Genomic DNA, 13,647 nt, shown 5'->3' with positions numbered 1-13,647 from the left:
CAGGCTGAGTAGCTCTGATTTGTTTGGATTTTCCCTGTAATTCATGCTTAAGAGCTCCATTTTGGTCTTCAAGTTCCTTGAATATTTGCTTCCCCACACCAGGTGCCGCCCTCCAGCTGCAGCCTAAGCGCAGAAGGACTCTTGGGTTTTGCAAGCTGTACCCTTAATGTGAGGTCTCTTCCTCTTTCATAACGTTGTTCACTTGCATTCGCTTTGCAAACTGCAGCTTTGTGTTCTCTGTGCTTCGAATGTCTTGCTGAGTGGCATTCAGTGCTCTCCTCCATAGGGAACACTGTCCTCGCCTCCCTTCAGCCCAGCTGTTTGTGTAAGGCGTTGGGGTGGTTATATATTCTGCTCCTGCCTCCAGCATGCTCGTAGTCACTTGTAGTTCAGAAAGTATCTGCACATTTATTAAGGCACATTCTGCTTCATAGCTGTCTTCTTGGTGTGTGTGTGTGTTTGTTAATATAAAACAGACATGGCTAGCCTGCAGACGTCCTAAGCTTTTTGAGTGAGATCTTACAGGATCAGATGTCACTTTACAGTGCTCTAAATGAGAAAATGAAAAGGTTTGTATTAAAGTTCATGATGAGTATCGAGGCAGGCTGAGGCGTATCAGATGAAGCACTCACGGCGTGGATGGAGTCCCCTCACACTGCTGAAGGCAGGTCTTGCTGTGCTGGAGGCATTGCTGCTCACGGGGGTTTGCAGAGCTGCGCTTACCTCGCCAAGGAGCAGGGTAACTAGTGGTTTCAGAGCTGCAGAGCTGGAAGGAGATAAGCTTGCATCATTTCCGTTTCACTCCTCTTTATTTTTGTTGTTGCTGCTGGTACTGATACAGCAGGGTGAAGGCAGGATGTCAGCGGTCTCCAGAGGACGTGGGGCCCCTGAGTGGAGCACATCTATGGGTATGGGGGAAGGCTGCAGCCAGCACAAATCTGGTTGTTCCCCAGAGGATTCTCCCCCGCACACAGGATTGTTTTTAGTTGGTATCATTGATGTGTACTTTGTGAGCTGTTAGACAATAGGCAGTTTGTATCAAGGCAGAATCCCAAGAAACTAAGATGAAATAAAATCAAAAGGGCAAGAAAAAGTTAGGATGCCATTAGATCAGCTATCTTCAAGCCAGTCTCACTGGGCTGTCTGCAGCAGACTTTTCTGTGCTAAAATGGGAAACGAATGCTGGTGAATGTAACAAATGTTGTGCTGCTATATTTCTGTTTGTCTCCTTTAAAAAATTGCTTTCTTATTTTAACTAGTCTGTGGCATGCTGGGTCTTTGTCTCCATTTGATTAATGTGACTTCAAAATGGTATTTATTAACTGATTTTCCAATGTGGTCTACAAGCACTTAAAAAAAAAAAAGAAACCCAACAAAAGACAACAACGCAATGTATCCTCACATTGATGCCAATGAACAATCTTCAGTAATGAGAATGAAGGAAAGGCCATTGAGCGAGCACATTTAAACTTGCTTAGCTTTCTTCCTTTTTAGAAGTGATCTAAATTTAACATGCCAAGAGCTATTTCGGTGCCTTAACCGATAAGTCTAACAACACATTGTCCACTTGCAGCGTATTCTGTGTGCAGAAGAATTTCAGAATTCCAGGAACAGCAGGATGTAACCTTTCTTTCACCTGGAAACATAAGCAATTCTTGGGGCAGCTGATAGACGTTGTAATGAAAGATGGGAGGCAGCCAGGAGCTGGAGCCAAGGCAGCAGCCTGAAATAGGCCTGCCAGGAGGCTTGCTTTGCACTGCCCGTGCTGATGTGTCAGAGGTGGTATGAGCAGAAACACTGGGCTCGATCTTGCAGTGCATGTGAAGAAGCAGTCTCAATCTTTTCCTTTTTCAGTGTTGTGAAAGCTTGCCTAAGGAAACGCTGTTACGGTTTCAGCTGTCTCAATATACGGTAGCAATTTGCCCCCTTTCCTTTTCACTCCTTGGCAGCGTGTGGATTATCCTAAAAGCTCCAGGGACACAAAAATGAGGCAAAGAGAGGCCAAGTTTGAAATGGTGAGAAGGTGATCAGAGAAAGGCAGTGAGAGGTTGCAGGGAGGCAGGAGTGCAAAGGGTTTGGGTTGTGTTGGTTTACAAGCAGCATGCTTATGGGAGAGAGAACAAAGTTTATTCTGGTTTGCACATAGCTCACTAAATGATGAATCGTGGTCACGTTTTATTATAGAATCAGCTCAATCTCTGCCTGGCTGGAGGTGCAGTGTGCTGCTGTTGGGCTGTGTGCAGTTGTGTGTCTTGCTACACTGCCTTGTCAGCTGAGGAAATGGTGGTTCCCAGATACGTCCAAGTGCTCAGTTCATTAAGATGCTTTAATGCCTTCAGAGCAAGTAAGGGGTTAATATATAACTTCTTTTCACTCAGAGAAGTGAGGAATAGTTGTATCAAACAGACATAGAAAGAGACTATCCTTGACCTGTCTGCCTCCTGCTCCTGTCAAAATGAGAATTAGTCTAAATGAGTCCTGAAAAGTCCTTGTTAGTGAGTCAGGATACCTAGAGTCAAGACAAAATAGTTAACAGATGTCACAGTTACTTGGCAAAATACTAACTGGTTTAGGAAGCCGGGAGCTTCATCAGCCTCTCTGACAGTAATTAAAATGCTGCATGAGACAGCCCGTGCAGTGCTTCATCTCATCTGTGGCTGTGGAACCTGGGAATGTGGCATGCTGCTAGTCTGCTTTTCTGCGTGCTGTCCATCGGATGTATAGAGGATAATGAGAAGTAATGGGGAGAGTTATTTTTGTTAGCTGCTGGTGTACATTTTCAGAAAAACAAATGTGAACCCTCCAGCTAAAACTCTCTTTAAGAATTTGAAGGCTGTGGAGAACTGAGCTGATGAGACAGCTGTTTGTCACTCTGTGTACCCTTATTTAATTCTAGTAATAGAGACACATAAGCTGTGCTGTGCTTGCTTTCTGTTTTCTCTCCAACTTGAGTGCTTACCAGCTTCTGAGCTTGAGGAATGCTCAAGGAATGCATTCATGCTAATGGAAGAACCCACTGATGATGCTGTCACGGGTTTTAGACATGATTTAAAAAAATAAAAAATTGTACTCTGATAACTAAGAAACTTTGTTATCTACCCTTCAGGAATAAATAAGTTACTTAAAGGCGAAGTCATTCATGCACAGGTATGGATATCATTGGAGATCAGGAGCGTAATCTGTCCAGGTCATTGGACATCTGTCATGAGCACACTCTTGGCTGCTCAAGGCTCTGTGTTGTCTGTGTTGGCTGGTGAACAGAACAGCACCTTTACCCCGTGCTGACCAGCAGATGCACATTCTCAGCTCTGACTCCCACCTGTAGCAATAGTGCTCCAACATACTTCTGACGTATTTTTCTTAATCAGGCATTATATGTGCCCGGGCATCATGCACATGCTGACAGGTCTTAATGCAATTGGTGTGAAAAATTCCTTAACAGCAGTATGCTTCTTACTTTAAAACTGCTGCCTTTAAAAACAAAGCCAAGTTACGAAATTTGATGAAGTAGACAAATGACCACTTTGAGCCAGTTGGTGTGTATTAACCTGCGCTGGTTTTATCTGTCTTATGTGACCTCTCTGCCATCTTTCTCTCACTGTTTCAGTTAGCAGTGATTGATCCCATTTCAAGGAATTTGTAAAAACTGAGTCTCATGGTGAAAAAAAGAGCTGAAGGATTAGGGCCTTTGGAAGGATGTAAGCTAGCTACCTCATGTATCAGCAGTGTGAGAGTTACAGCCTGCTTCAGAGGCAGAGTAAATACTGGGTTCTCATACAACAAGCTGAATGTAATATGTTGGATGAGAATTGAGACTGAGTCTTATGTGAATCCTGTAGGTCTAAAGAATGCGGTGTTATTCTCAGTCAGCTTTCCATGTCAAGTAGCTGATGCTAATTAAACAGGCCAAGTGTTTTCTGTAAAGCCAAGCGTCTGATGCAGACACTCCTCTGGCAGATGGAAGAAGGGTCAAACTCTGACAATACGCAGTATTTTACCTTCTTCTGATGAGAAGAAAAATACAACCTGTAACAGTATTCAAACACTTCTGGAGGAGTTGTTCAGATGCTGATCCGAGATGCTGGCCATGTCTTGGTCACTGGGTTGTGTTGCTATCCAACGTTAAGCTGGGGAGTTCTGTGCTTGTCTGTCTGTTGTGTTGTATTGGGATAAACATACATGAAAGGGAAATATTTTGTTGTGACCGCTCTTATTCACTGTTTCTTCCTAGCCATTAACGTGAGGTTTATGGTCAGTCTAGGAAATACTAATTTGATCTATGTGCCAAAGGGTGTAAGATGAGAGAATCACTTGAAACGACTTCTTTTGGTACCGAGTAATACAGAGATGGGCAGATCTTACTCTTAGTTAAATTCCAGCATGTTTGAGGTTGGCGGCTGAGGGAGGACGGTGCAGGCTCAGAGCTTTGGGCTTGGCATCTCCTGGGGAATGCTGTGTGGCTGATCTGGCATGAGCTGGGAAGGAAGCATGGTAAATGTCCCAGTGAAATGGCATGGGTTTTTTTCCTGTTCCAAAAAACTGCTGCAGTACACAAGCCCACAGTGCAATGAGGCACATCAGGCAGCTGTGGTAAAAGATGCTGTTTTAGTTCTTTTTCTGTCAGAGGTGTGGCAGGAGTGGAATTCCAGTGTGAATCTTTCTTAAGGACATAAGGGATTAATATGTCTTCAAATAGACACCACCAACTTAGAAGTGGGTTTTTCAGATGTGATTATGATGAATATTGCGGGGAAAAGAATGGGAATAATGTTATTTGGGATAACTTGTTTACAAGATTGTTACATTCCTCAAAGCCTGGAGAGCTGTTGTGGTTTTCTGTGCTCAAGTAGCCAGGCACACTTCCATTTCACAGGGTTATTTTTAATTCTGGTGATCACGTGGCACCACAGGCCTCTCTGTCGGTTGCTGAGGTGGGCAGTGAGCCCCCAGGCTGGCTGGGACCTGCCTTGGGGCAGGGGGGTCACTGCCTGTGGGGATGGGCAGCTGGAACAGGGGCACCTCCTGTTTCTAGCAGGTGCTTTTCATCAGGGGACAGGTAGCTTTGCAGTTTGTCCCCACCCTCGGTTGTGTGGTGCAGCAACTCCACAACCGCAGCACTCCCTGCCCCTGATGGCAGCAGTGTCAGTGGAATAAGTGGCATATTGCCTCTCCTCTATGCCTGATCATTTATTTATGCATTCTGTCTAATTATAGCATAATAATATACTCGAAACAATGTGTTAATTATTTCGTTTCTTGAGTGGTTAAAATTAACAGTGCTCATTGCTATTTATTCAGTATAAAAGATATAAAATGTTTAGTAATTGTCCAGAAACTCATTATCTGCATAATGTTCCGTTTCTAAATCTATATTGCATGACCATTAATCTGTGTCAGCAGCAAGCACATGACAATGTCTGACGTACTTACCTTTTTCTGCACATGCCATCTCAGCTATTGGTGTGTTGTTGACAACAGCGCTGTTTGGATGGGGGTCCCACTTTGTGCTGAGATGCTCTTGTTAGCTTGGTACTGAGGTCTTGCTCACAGTGTGTACGGACCACATTCATGAGCGTTGGGATAAATAATATAGTATCTTTTTAAGCAGGAAAGAAACAACAAACCCATAACCCTGTACCTTCTCCTTTGTTTTACCAGCCTCCACTGGTCCAAGCTATTTTCAGCGGTGATCCAGAGGAGATACGGATGTTGATCTACAAAACTGAGGATGTCAACGCCTTGGTATGTGATTTGGGATATGTTTGTGCTGGGGTTTGTAAGCACCATGCCTGTGAACTTTCTCAGCGACAATGCTAATCGTGTCCTTAGCAATTAGCACGTAACAGTGGAAAATATTTTAAAGTTAGAGACCAGGGGCTTCAGCAGAATCCTCGTTATTCATCTGACATATAATTATCTCCAGCAGGTGATTTTAAATCTTCGAAATGTATGATAATGATTCCAAATGTGCAGGTCACGGAAGGACATTGTTGCCTTGCACATTGAGAAAATGAATGAAAACAGCTGAAAGCTGCATGTTTTCATTCTCTGTAGAGTTTCCTTTTTTGAGGAGTCTTTGCAAATCAGGAGCTTATATCCAGCATCTGGCTATACTTGAAACAAAGCTTCACTAAAAGTCTCAGCGATGAGAGTAAGGAAGCAGCATCTTGGCCACTGTTTGCCCACAGAGGAACTGCTGTTCTTCAGATTGGCTTATTGTAGATAGAGCAGTGTTAAGCAGCTGCAAACAAGTAGTAGTTAAGTGTTTTAACAGAGAAAAAACTCTCCACTTGAACTTTTTCTTTTTCTTCCTTAGGCTTTTTAAATTTGATTTTAGCTTAAATCTGTACTGTTAGAAATGAATCCTGCCAGTGTGGACTACAGTTTGTGGCCTCTCAAAGTGCTGACAATATCAAGCAGAACTGGAGTGGTGTTTTCCAGGTGTTTCCTAGACTTAGGAATCAACCTTCCTTTTCTTCATGTCTTTCTCTGACACAGAGCCACAAGTTTATTCAGAGCTAATTCCAGCACTTTAGCCTGGTGCAGCCATGGCACCGCAGCTTTTATGGACAGGCAGGGTCCTGACATCTGGATCAGAGATGCAGAAAGGAGCGGGAGAGGTGAGCGTATTCAGTTCTCTGTCAAGTGGATGGAAAGATTTGCTGCTGTTTTTAATGAGGAATTTGAGCAGAGGAGGAAGACCTTGACGTGAGGCTTTCCTTGTGATTCATGACTGCTTGTTTTCTTGAAATATCTTCTCAAAAGTGCTGGCTTAAAGCATCTTCTACCTTGAGCTTCCTCCATATTTCCCTGATCATCTTAAAAATTATATAAAACAAAAATAATAATAAAAAGTCTAGGTGAACGTGATGGTCCTAAAATTTCCTCTGTCTTTTGTGTTAGCTTTTCAAAAAGTGTTTCTTGTACAAGGTTGTAGTAGGCTTCTCAAATGTTTTTATATCCTTTGGCTGCAAGTCTGCTAGTGATGGTTGCTAGGGAGATGCTCTCATCTGTCAGGTGCAATGTTAAGTGCTGAATGTGTGTTTTATAGGTGAGCACCGTAGTACTTAATGGAAAGAGTCAATTGAATGGTTTTCCTGGAATCCTGTTTAAGTTAGTAACAATTGACACGAGAATGTTCTGACTGAGCAGCTGTTTTGTCCTTTGTAGTAATTAGAAAAATACCAGTCAACGTGAAGTCTGAAGATTGTGTTTTGAATGGTCTTTGTAGAGAAGTGTTAAAGGCCTAAACTGTCACTAAAGAAAGATCAAGAGACAGCATGTTTTGCCCCTGTGCTGCCAACTGGCTATTTGTGACACGTGCTTGCATTTCTATTTTAAGGGTGTTTTTAATTACTTCCATGCTAGTTTCTCTAGTGTTTGGGTGCTCACGTGAGAGGAAACTGACACTGTTTGGCAGTGCTTTGTCCTTTGTTTATCATTTTCCTTTGCTGTGTTAGTACTGAAATAATTCAAATGCAAGTAGAAGAGGGATATTTTAGAGTTTTCAAGGAAGGCAGAAGAAAAAGCCAATGGAGACACTGCAAAATGAGTGAAACATATGCATGTTTCTGAAGAGAAAATGTACCTTAGAGGAAAGAATTCAGAGCAAATCAGTTTTAAAAGGTTACTTTTTTTTTTTTTTTTTTTCCTCTGGTCATGTAAGTGAAACCTTCCCAAGCCAGGAAGCACGTGTTTATGAAAACAGCTACTTTCTGGGTGCTGCTGTAATCCTGACTTCTGTTTTGCAAGTGAGTTGCAGCTGCTTGGCTCAGAAGCGTGTTTTCAGGTCATTCAGCAGTCACTTTGACCTCCTCATTTCCATGCTGTGCCTGGGGGTATGTGATGCTGCTGAGCATCACAGAGGCACAGGCAGCGTTACATGTGGCTGGCGGTGATCAATGCTGTGTTGGGGAGGACTGAACATGCTGCTTCCCTGGTTAGCCTGGGCTGCCTGTGGGTAGCATTCAGCAGCCTGCTCTCCCAGGCTGCACGGGGCATGGGCTAGCACCATGCTGACCACTGAGTTAGTTTCAGGCAGGAAAACTGAAGGGGGATCTTATCAATGCTTAATAAACATCCAGTGGGCAGGAGTCAAGTGGATGGGGCCAGGGTTTTTTCAATGGGGCCCAGTGACAGAACAAGGGGCAATGAGCACAAACTGTGGAACACAGGAAGAGGTGCAGAGCCAGCAGATCTAGTGGGGCTGCAGTGACTCCTGATGGGCCAGACTGGGGCCACGGTGAGGTATAAGACCCTGGGCATTGCCTGCCCACTTCTGCCTGCAGAGCTGGTCTCTAGATATGGCACCAGCAGAGACTGCAAGGCCCTGCACACATGCACGAAAGTTATATATACTTCAGCAATATTGCGAAGTGTGCTTTTTGGGATGGTGCAAATGTTTGGCAGTGCAAGTTTGCACATGTTTCAGATTCTGAATGTGAAAGGCTTTGCATGCTTAGGATAGCTAATGTGGAAAACAGCTTGTCGTTTAGTTTAGAGGGACATGCTTGGGACAAAGAGAAAACGCCACATGGTATTTCAGTCATCTTGGTAATCAGGCCCTTGTCTTTGCTCTCATCCAAGAATATATATTTTTTTTGACACTGTGGAGTCTCACAGGAGATAAAGCTATCCTGGAAGTAAGTGACTGTCTTCTGGAAGTGCTTCTGCCATGTTAGAAAGCTTCTGAAGGAGCGGATTCAGGATCTTTGGAAGGCTTCTGTTTTGTCACAGGGGGACAGTTTCTTATGAGCTAATGGCTGTGTTGTCAGCAGGTTAAATTTTTATAGAACAGTGACACTTGTCCTGTTTTTTAGGCTGCAAATCCACCTGTAATTGAAAGGAGAGAGCTGAAGAGGCCTGGTGCCCACAGCTTTACCTCTAAGAATAATTTAAGTAACAAAACAAAAAGTAACTGAACTGGTAAAAATCAATTTATCATTGCAAAAATAGTTAAAGAATAAGTCTCAGGATTTAAGCTGAAAACTTTGAAGTAACATGGTGAAATCAACACATAAATATGATCTGAGTGAGCACAAAATCTTTTTAATTTAGCCCTTGAAGGATGACAGTAGCAGGCAGTGAGGTGGTGCGTGGCCAAACCATTTAGAAGCACGTTCTTCTAACAAGGTTGCATACTGCATATCTTTGTCAAACTCTTATTTATCAAATTCAGCTTAAAAGAAGTTGTATTTCCCATAACTGCTGTAAAATAATTACTTGCAGAAACAATTGTGGCTGATGTTACAGTAGTAGAAATATTGTTAAGCATCTTATTTTCTCACAGTACTTTCCCATTTAATAAGAAGTACAGTCTTCCTATTTTTTCTCTTTGACAAATGCAAATATTGTGCATTAACCTTGCTGCTCTTGTACGTGAAGAAGAAATGAGAAGAAGTAGTGGGAATAATCTGTGCAAGTAGTCTGAGACAGGAGTAGGAGTGTCCATATGTACACTGGAACACAATTGTCCAGTGCTACCTCCCATGATGCGCTTTTCCAGTGTATTTTCTCAGTCTCTGTACTTGATTTGTATAGTTTATGTGACCTCCTGGCTGTGGCTGATCACTTGGAGGTAGTAGGAGTCCCAACACTTCTCTCGGCTCTCAGTGATGTCACCTCATGAATGCTGTTTCTGTGGCACTGTGCTGAACCATTTCTGCTGGTTCTCAGGCAGTTTGATGACAAAATGTGGATGCTGACACTTACCTTCTGTTGAAGACCCTCTTATATGTAACAGTAAATAATTACATCCTCCAAATCATCTCATCTGAACAGCTAATACAAATGTTCATATCTTTTGCCTACTTTGAGATACAGGCTATTCTGAGGAGAAACTGCTGACCTGTTTCTTAACGTGCCTGAATATTGTGCATAGGGTGGTATGATTCATGTGAGCCACTATTCTGCTAACCATGTACACCAGGGCTCCGATCCAGTAGAGCACTTAGGACTTAATCTGTGGTGCGCCTTATCAGTGCCACTGGGATCCCTTCAACAGTTGAAGTATGTGTTGAGTGCTTTCCTTGTTGAGGCCTTCTGCTCTTGATCACCTACTTGTTAAATTCATAATTTCCTTTATTTGTAGTTGAAAAATAAAGAAGTACAGATAATGTTAATTCTGCATCGTCTCTGAGAACTGGTGTAAGCCCCTAATAGGGTTTTGGTGAGACAGTGTTTGTTTCAGCTTCTCTTTTAGCCATTGTTTAGCTTATCTGCCGTCTCTTACTGACCTTTCGTTCCTTTAAGAGCTGCACTTGAAGGAGGCCTGATTATTTGTCTTGGTGCTATTTGTAACTCTGTTATCACTCCTGCCCTCCCCCCCCCCCCCCCTTTCCTTGCCTGGTAATATATGTTTGGGTTTGGGACACTGCCAAACTCTCTTGCTGAAACGACAGATTTCCTTTTTTAATTCCAATCTCTGTTTGTAGCCTTCAGTCTTTACATCAGTGACTTATTTTTTGTGCTCCTTTTAACGCCTCTGCGACAGAATGACACCTGTAGCCCAACACCTGGACCAGGTGCAGTGCCGGAGCTTTGCAGACTATGCTGGAGTGGCTGGTGGCTCTCAGGAGGACATGAGGAGCATGGTGGGACAGGCAGGCGGGCGCTCCAGTTCCTCTGCATTTCTCTCAGCTTTGAGTGCAATGTAAACAGGAACTCGAGAGTTTTCCTCTGTTGAGTTTCTCAAGGCTCAGCAGCAAGCATCCTGTTGGCACTGCCCACCGAAGCCCAGAAGATGCTGCCTGGAGGGCTCTTCTACTCATTTGCCCACACAGTACATCTTTGTTTTGTTTTGTTTTCTGATAGTTTGTGTAAGGATGAACTTGCTTTTGCCTGGATGAGTTAAATGGAAAAGGTTTTGGATTTCATGCCTAAAACTTGGAGTAATCAATCTTAAGTACGCTTGCGTGATGAAAACTTTTCTTTCTCTGAAGACTTTATTCTCATCTACAATGAAAGGATTTTGCATTGATTTATAAAAATAAAAGCTGAGATTACTTACAGTTAGATACTACTCCAGTGGTGGAAGCATTCCTTCTGTTGTTCTTTTCCAGTTTTCAGACCCATTAGTATCCCTTCGGTTTCAAAATGTGACTGCAATGCAAAACAGAGTGTAACAGTTCTACTTTTCTGTTTCCCGTCCTTTCCTCCCTGGATTATCAAACATCTGTCAGGCTTACAGTTTAGCACAAAATATTGTTTATTATCCACAAAGCACTGAATAGCCTCGGTTCCTTGATATGGAAGATTTCTTGTTCTTGCATTGTTAGCCTTCAGCTTCAAACTACTTCAGCTCTGTTGCCAGACTTGGCAGTGTAGCAGGAAGCTGCTCCAAAATTTATCACTGACAGGTATAACAACTATTACAAATACTACACTGTACTAGGAGAGATGTGTGCATGAAGATTACCAAGGTAAAAACAAATAGAATTCATTCTTTTCTTGTAAAATTCTTGCATGCATCCTAGTAGATTTAATGCAGTGGATAGCATTTGGAAAGGCAATGAGAAGCAGTGTTTATGAAAGCTGACAAAAATTATTTTGATGTATGAACTCGTGCAGTCCATAAAATCTAGTCCACAGTGGATGACAGCATGGCAGAGTCAACGAGCAAGCAGTGCACAGTCAGATTAGCCTTGGTGAAGCTTCAGCTCTTGTTGCAGTAACTTGAACGTATAAGAGAATCCAGTTTATTGTAATTTTGGTTTCTGGGCAGACGTTGTTGAATGTGGAGCTCTTATGGAGTGTGGACCCGGAATCATTCAGTGCTCCTGATTCTGAAAGGGAAAATGGAGAACAGCTTCATATTGCTGTAATTTGCGTATGGTATGGGGAGGTAAAGCTCTCTGAGGCATCTTGTCCCCTGACCTGGGACTGCAGAATTTGAGGACAAATATACATTGTGTATGTTTGAAAAAAACAAACAAACAAACAAAAAAACCCAACAACCATACAAATATAAGAATTATACGTAGCTCATTCTGGACACCAGTGCGTCTCTTGCCCATCTGGAAAACAATTTTCAGCATTCACATGACAAATGATTCTGCTGTGCTCATTTGTTCACACTTATAGCGTACTTTGAAGATAGTCCAAAATAACTTGCAGTTGATGATCTCTTGGGCTCGTAAAAAGAGGTATTTTACTTGACAGACTCAGAGAGATATTTCAGGAGGAGAGTGCAAATACCAGTAGGATTTCTCTGCTGGTATCATTTGCAGGAGGTGGTGAATTTGTTACCAATATTGAATGATGATAGGCTCTAACTTAGTAAGTTTAATTGATAAGTCTCTTAGAACTTGATGTATTAGTGGTTAAGAAGCCAAAATGAAATACGTTTTAGGACTAAGAACAGAGGTAGAATAGTACAATAAGTGGTATTAGCTGTTGTTGTGATTTGTTGCCCATATCATCCCATTTAGCAGTTTCTTTTAAAGGCCTATGTGCTGGAGTCATCGGAATGAAGCAATAAAAAAGGTTTTTTGTGAACACCATGTTTATAACATATGAGATTATAAGAAACCTTGAAAATGTTTTCTTTTGATTTCTGTCACTTTCATGATTAAGAAGTTACAGTTGTGCTTTGAAAGTTGCATGCAAGATTATTAGTAATTTTTAGAAGTTTAAAGCTGCAGACCTAATTGGTAATATTTTTCCAATTAGCGTTCAAATTTTCATCACTGCGTATAAGTCCATTTCTGTCTGCATTAGTCAGTGGGAGTAAATGGTGTACAATTACCTTCTAAGACTATGAGAATTGCATCTCATCTATGTATGGCTCCAGACCATCTTCCAGATGCCTCTCTCGATGGTGAGGCAATATTGTTGAAGCAAACTGCATTGCAGTCCGATGTTTACAAGCATCTGAATTATGTTGCTACAGTTTTTAGTAGCAAATCTTTCCAAAAGAGACCCAAGACCCATGTCTCTCATGTCTAGGTGTGTTCTGGCTTTCCAGGATGTGATGCAGTGTGCAATGTGATGGATATTTGATCTAAATTTAGGCTAGATTTGATTTTTTTCTACTTTTTTAAAGGATTTTAGAGTAGAGAGAATTTCTCTGCTAGGTCCGGTGGAACCCAGTGACAAAACATTGAGGATTTTTGCAAGGAAAAGTTTTCTTCCAACCTTGAATTTTGTTCTTTCAGTGGTTGAACTTGCATTTTTAATCACAAACAGAAATAGCTGTAGAAAAATAGACACCATGTAAAAACACATTACTTGCTAATACTAATGCTTGCGGTCATCAGCCATGTTTTCTAACTATGGTCTATGGCTTTCAGGATGCTGAGAAGCGAACTCCTCTTCACGTTGCATCATTTCTTGGGGATGCAGACATCATTGAGCTTCTTATTTTGTCAGGTAAGTTAGCACCTCTCACTGCCACTAAGTGTTAAATTAATTTTAAATCTACAAGAAATAAATAATAAAACACATGAGAATGAGCTTTGGGAGTACAAACTTCTGGATTTCATAGAGCTGGTTGCAGTTGTTTGCAGACTTGCAAAATATGTTTAATGTGGGTGGTAGAACTATAAAACGTACTGTGACTGAATGAAATTCATAGACAAAACAAGTAGTTTGTAAAAACTTCTAAAACTTTCGAACTGATAATATTTGTGGATTCAAACACATGTTAAA

At 42.0% G+C, this 13,647-nt stretch overlaps 1 protein-coding gene across 9 annotated transcripts in view; it reads left to right on the top strand.

Moving 5' to 3' along the window:
* ANKRD44 (ankyrin repeat domain 44) overlaps window positions 1–13,647 on the top strand; it is a 110,473-nt gene that overhangs the window by 33,996 nt on the left and 62,830 nt on the right. For all 9 annotated transcript variants that reach the window (XM_015289403.4, NM_001012915.2, XM_040703406.2 and 6 more), the window contains exons 2-3: window positions 5,659–5,742; window positions 13,290–13,368. In XM_015289403.4, the coding sequence (XP_015144889.2) occupies window positions 5,659–5,742; window positions 13,290–13,368 (163 nt within the window). The remainder of the gene's footprint in view (window positions 1–5,658; window positions 5,743–13,289; window positions 13,369–13,647) is intronic.

This window comes from Gallus gallus, chromosome 7 (assembly GCF_016699485.2).
Source record: "Gallus gallus isolate bGalGal1 chromosome 7, bGalGal1.mat.broiler.GRCg7b, whole genome shotgun sequence".
Taxonomy (NCBI): Eukaryota; Metazoa; Chordata; class Aves; order Galliformes; family Phasianidae; genus Gallus; species Gallus gallus.
Note: the sequence above shows the minus strand (reverse complement) of the source record. Positions and strands in the feature narration are given on the sequence as shown.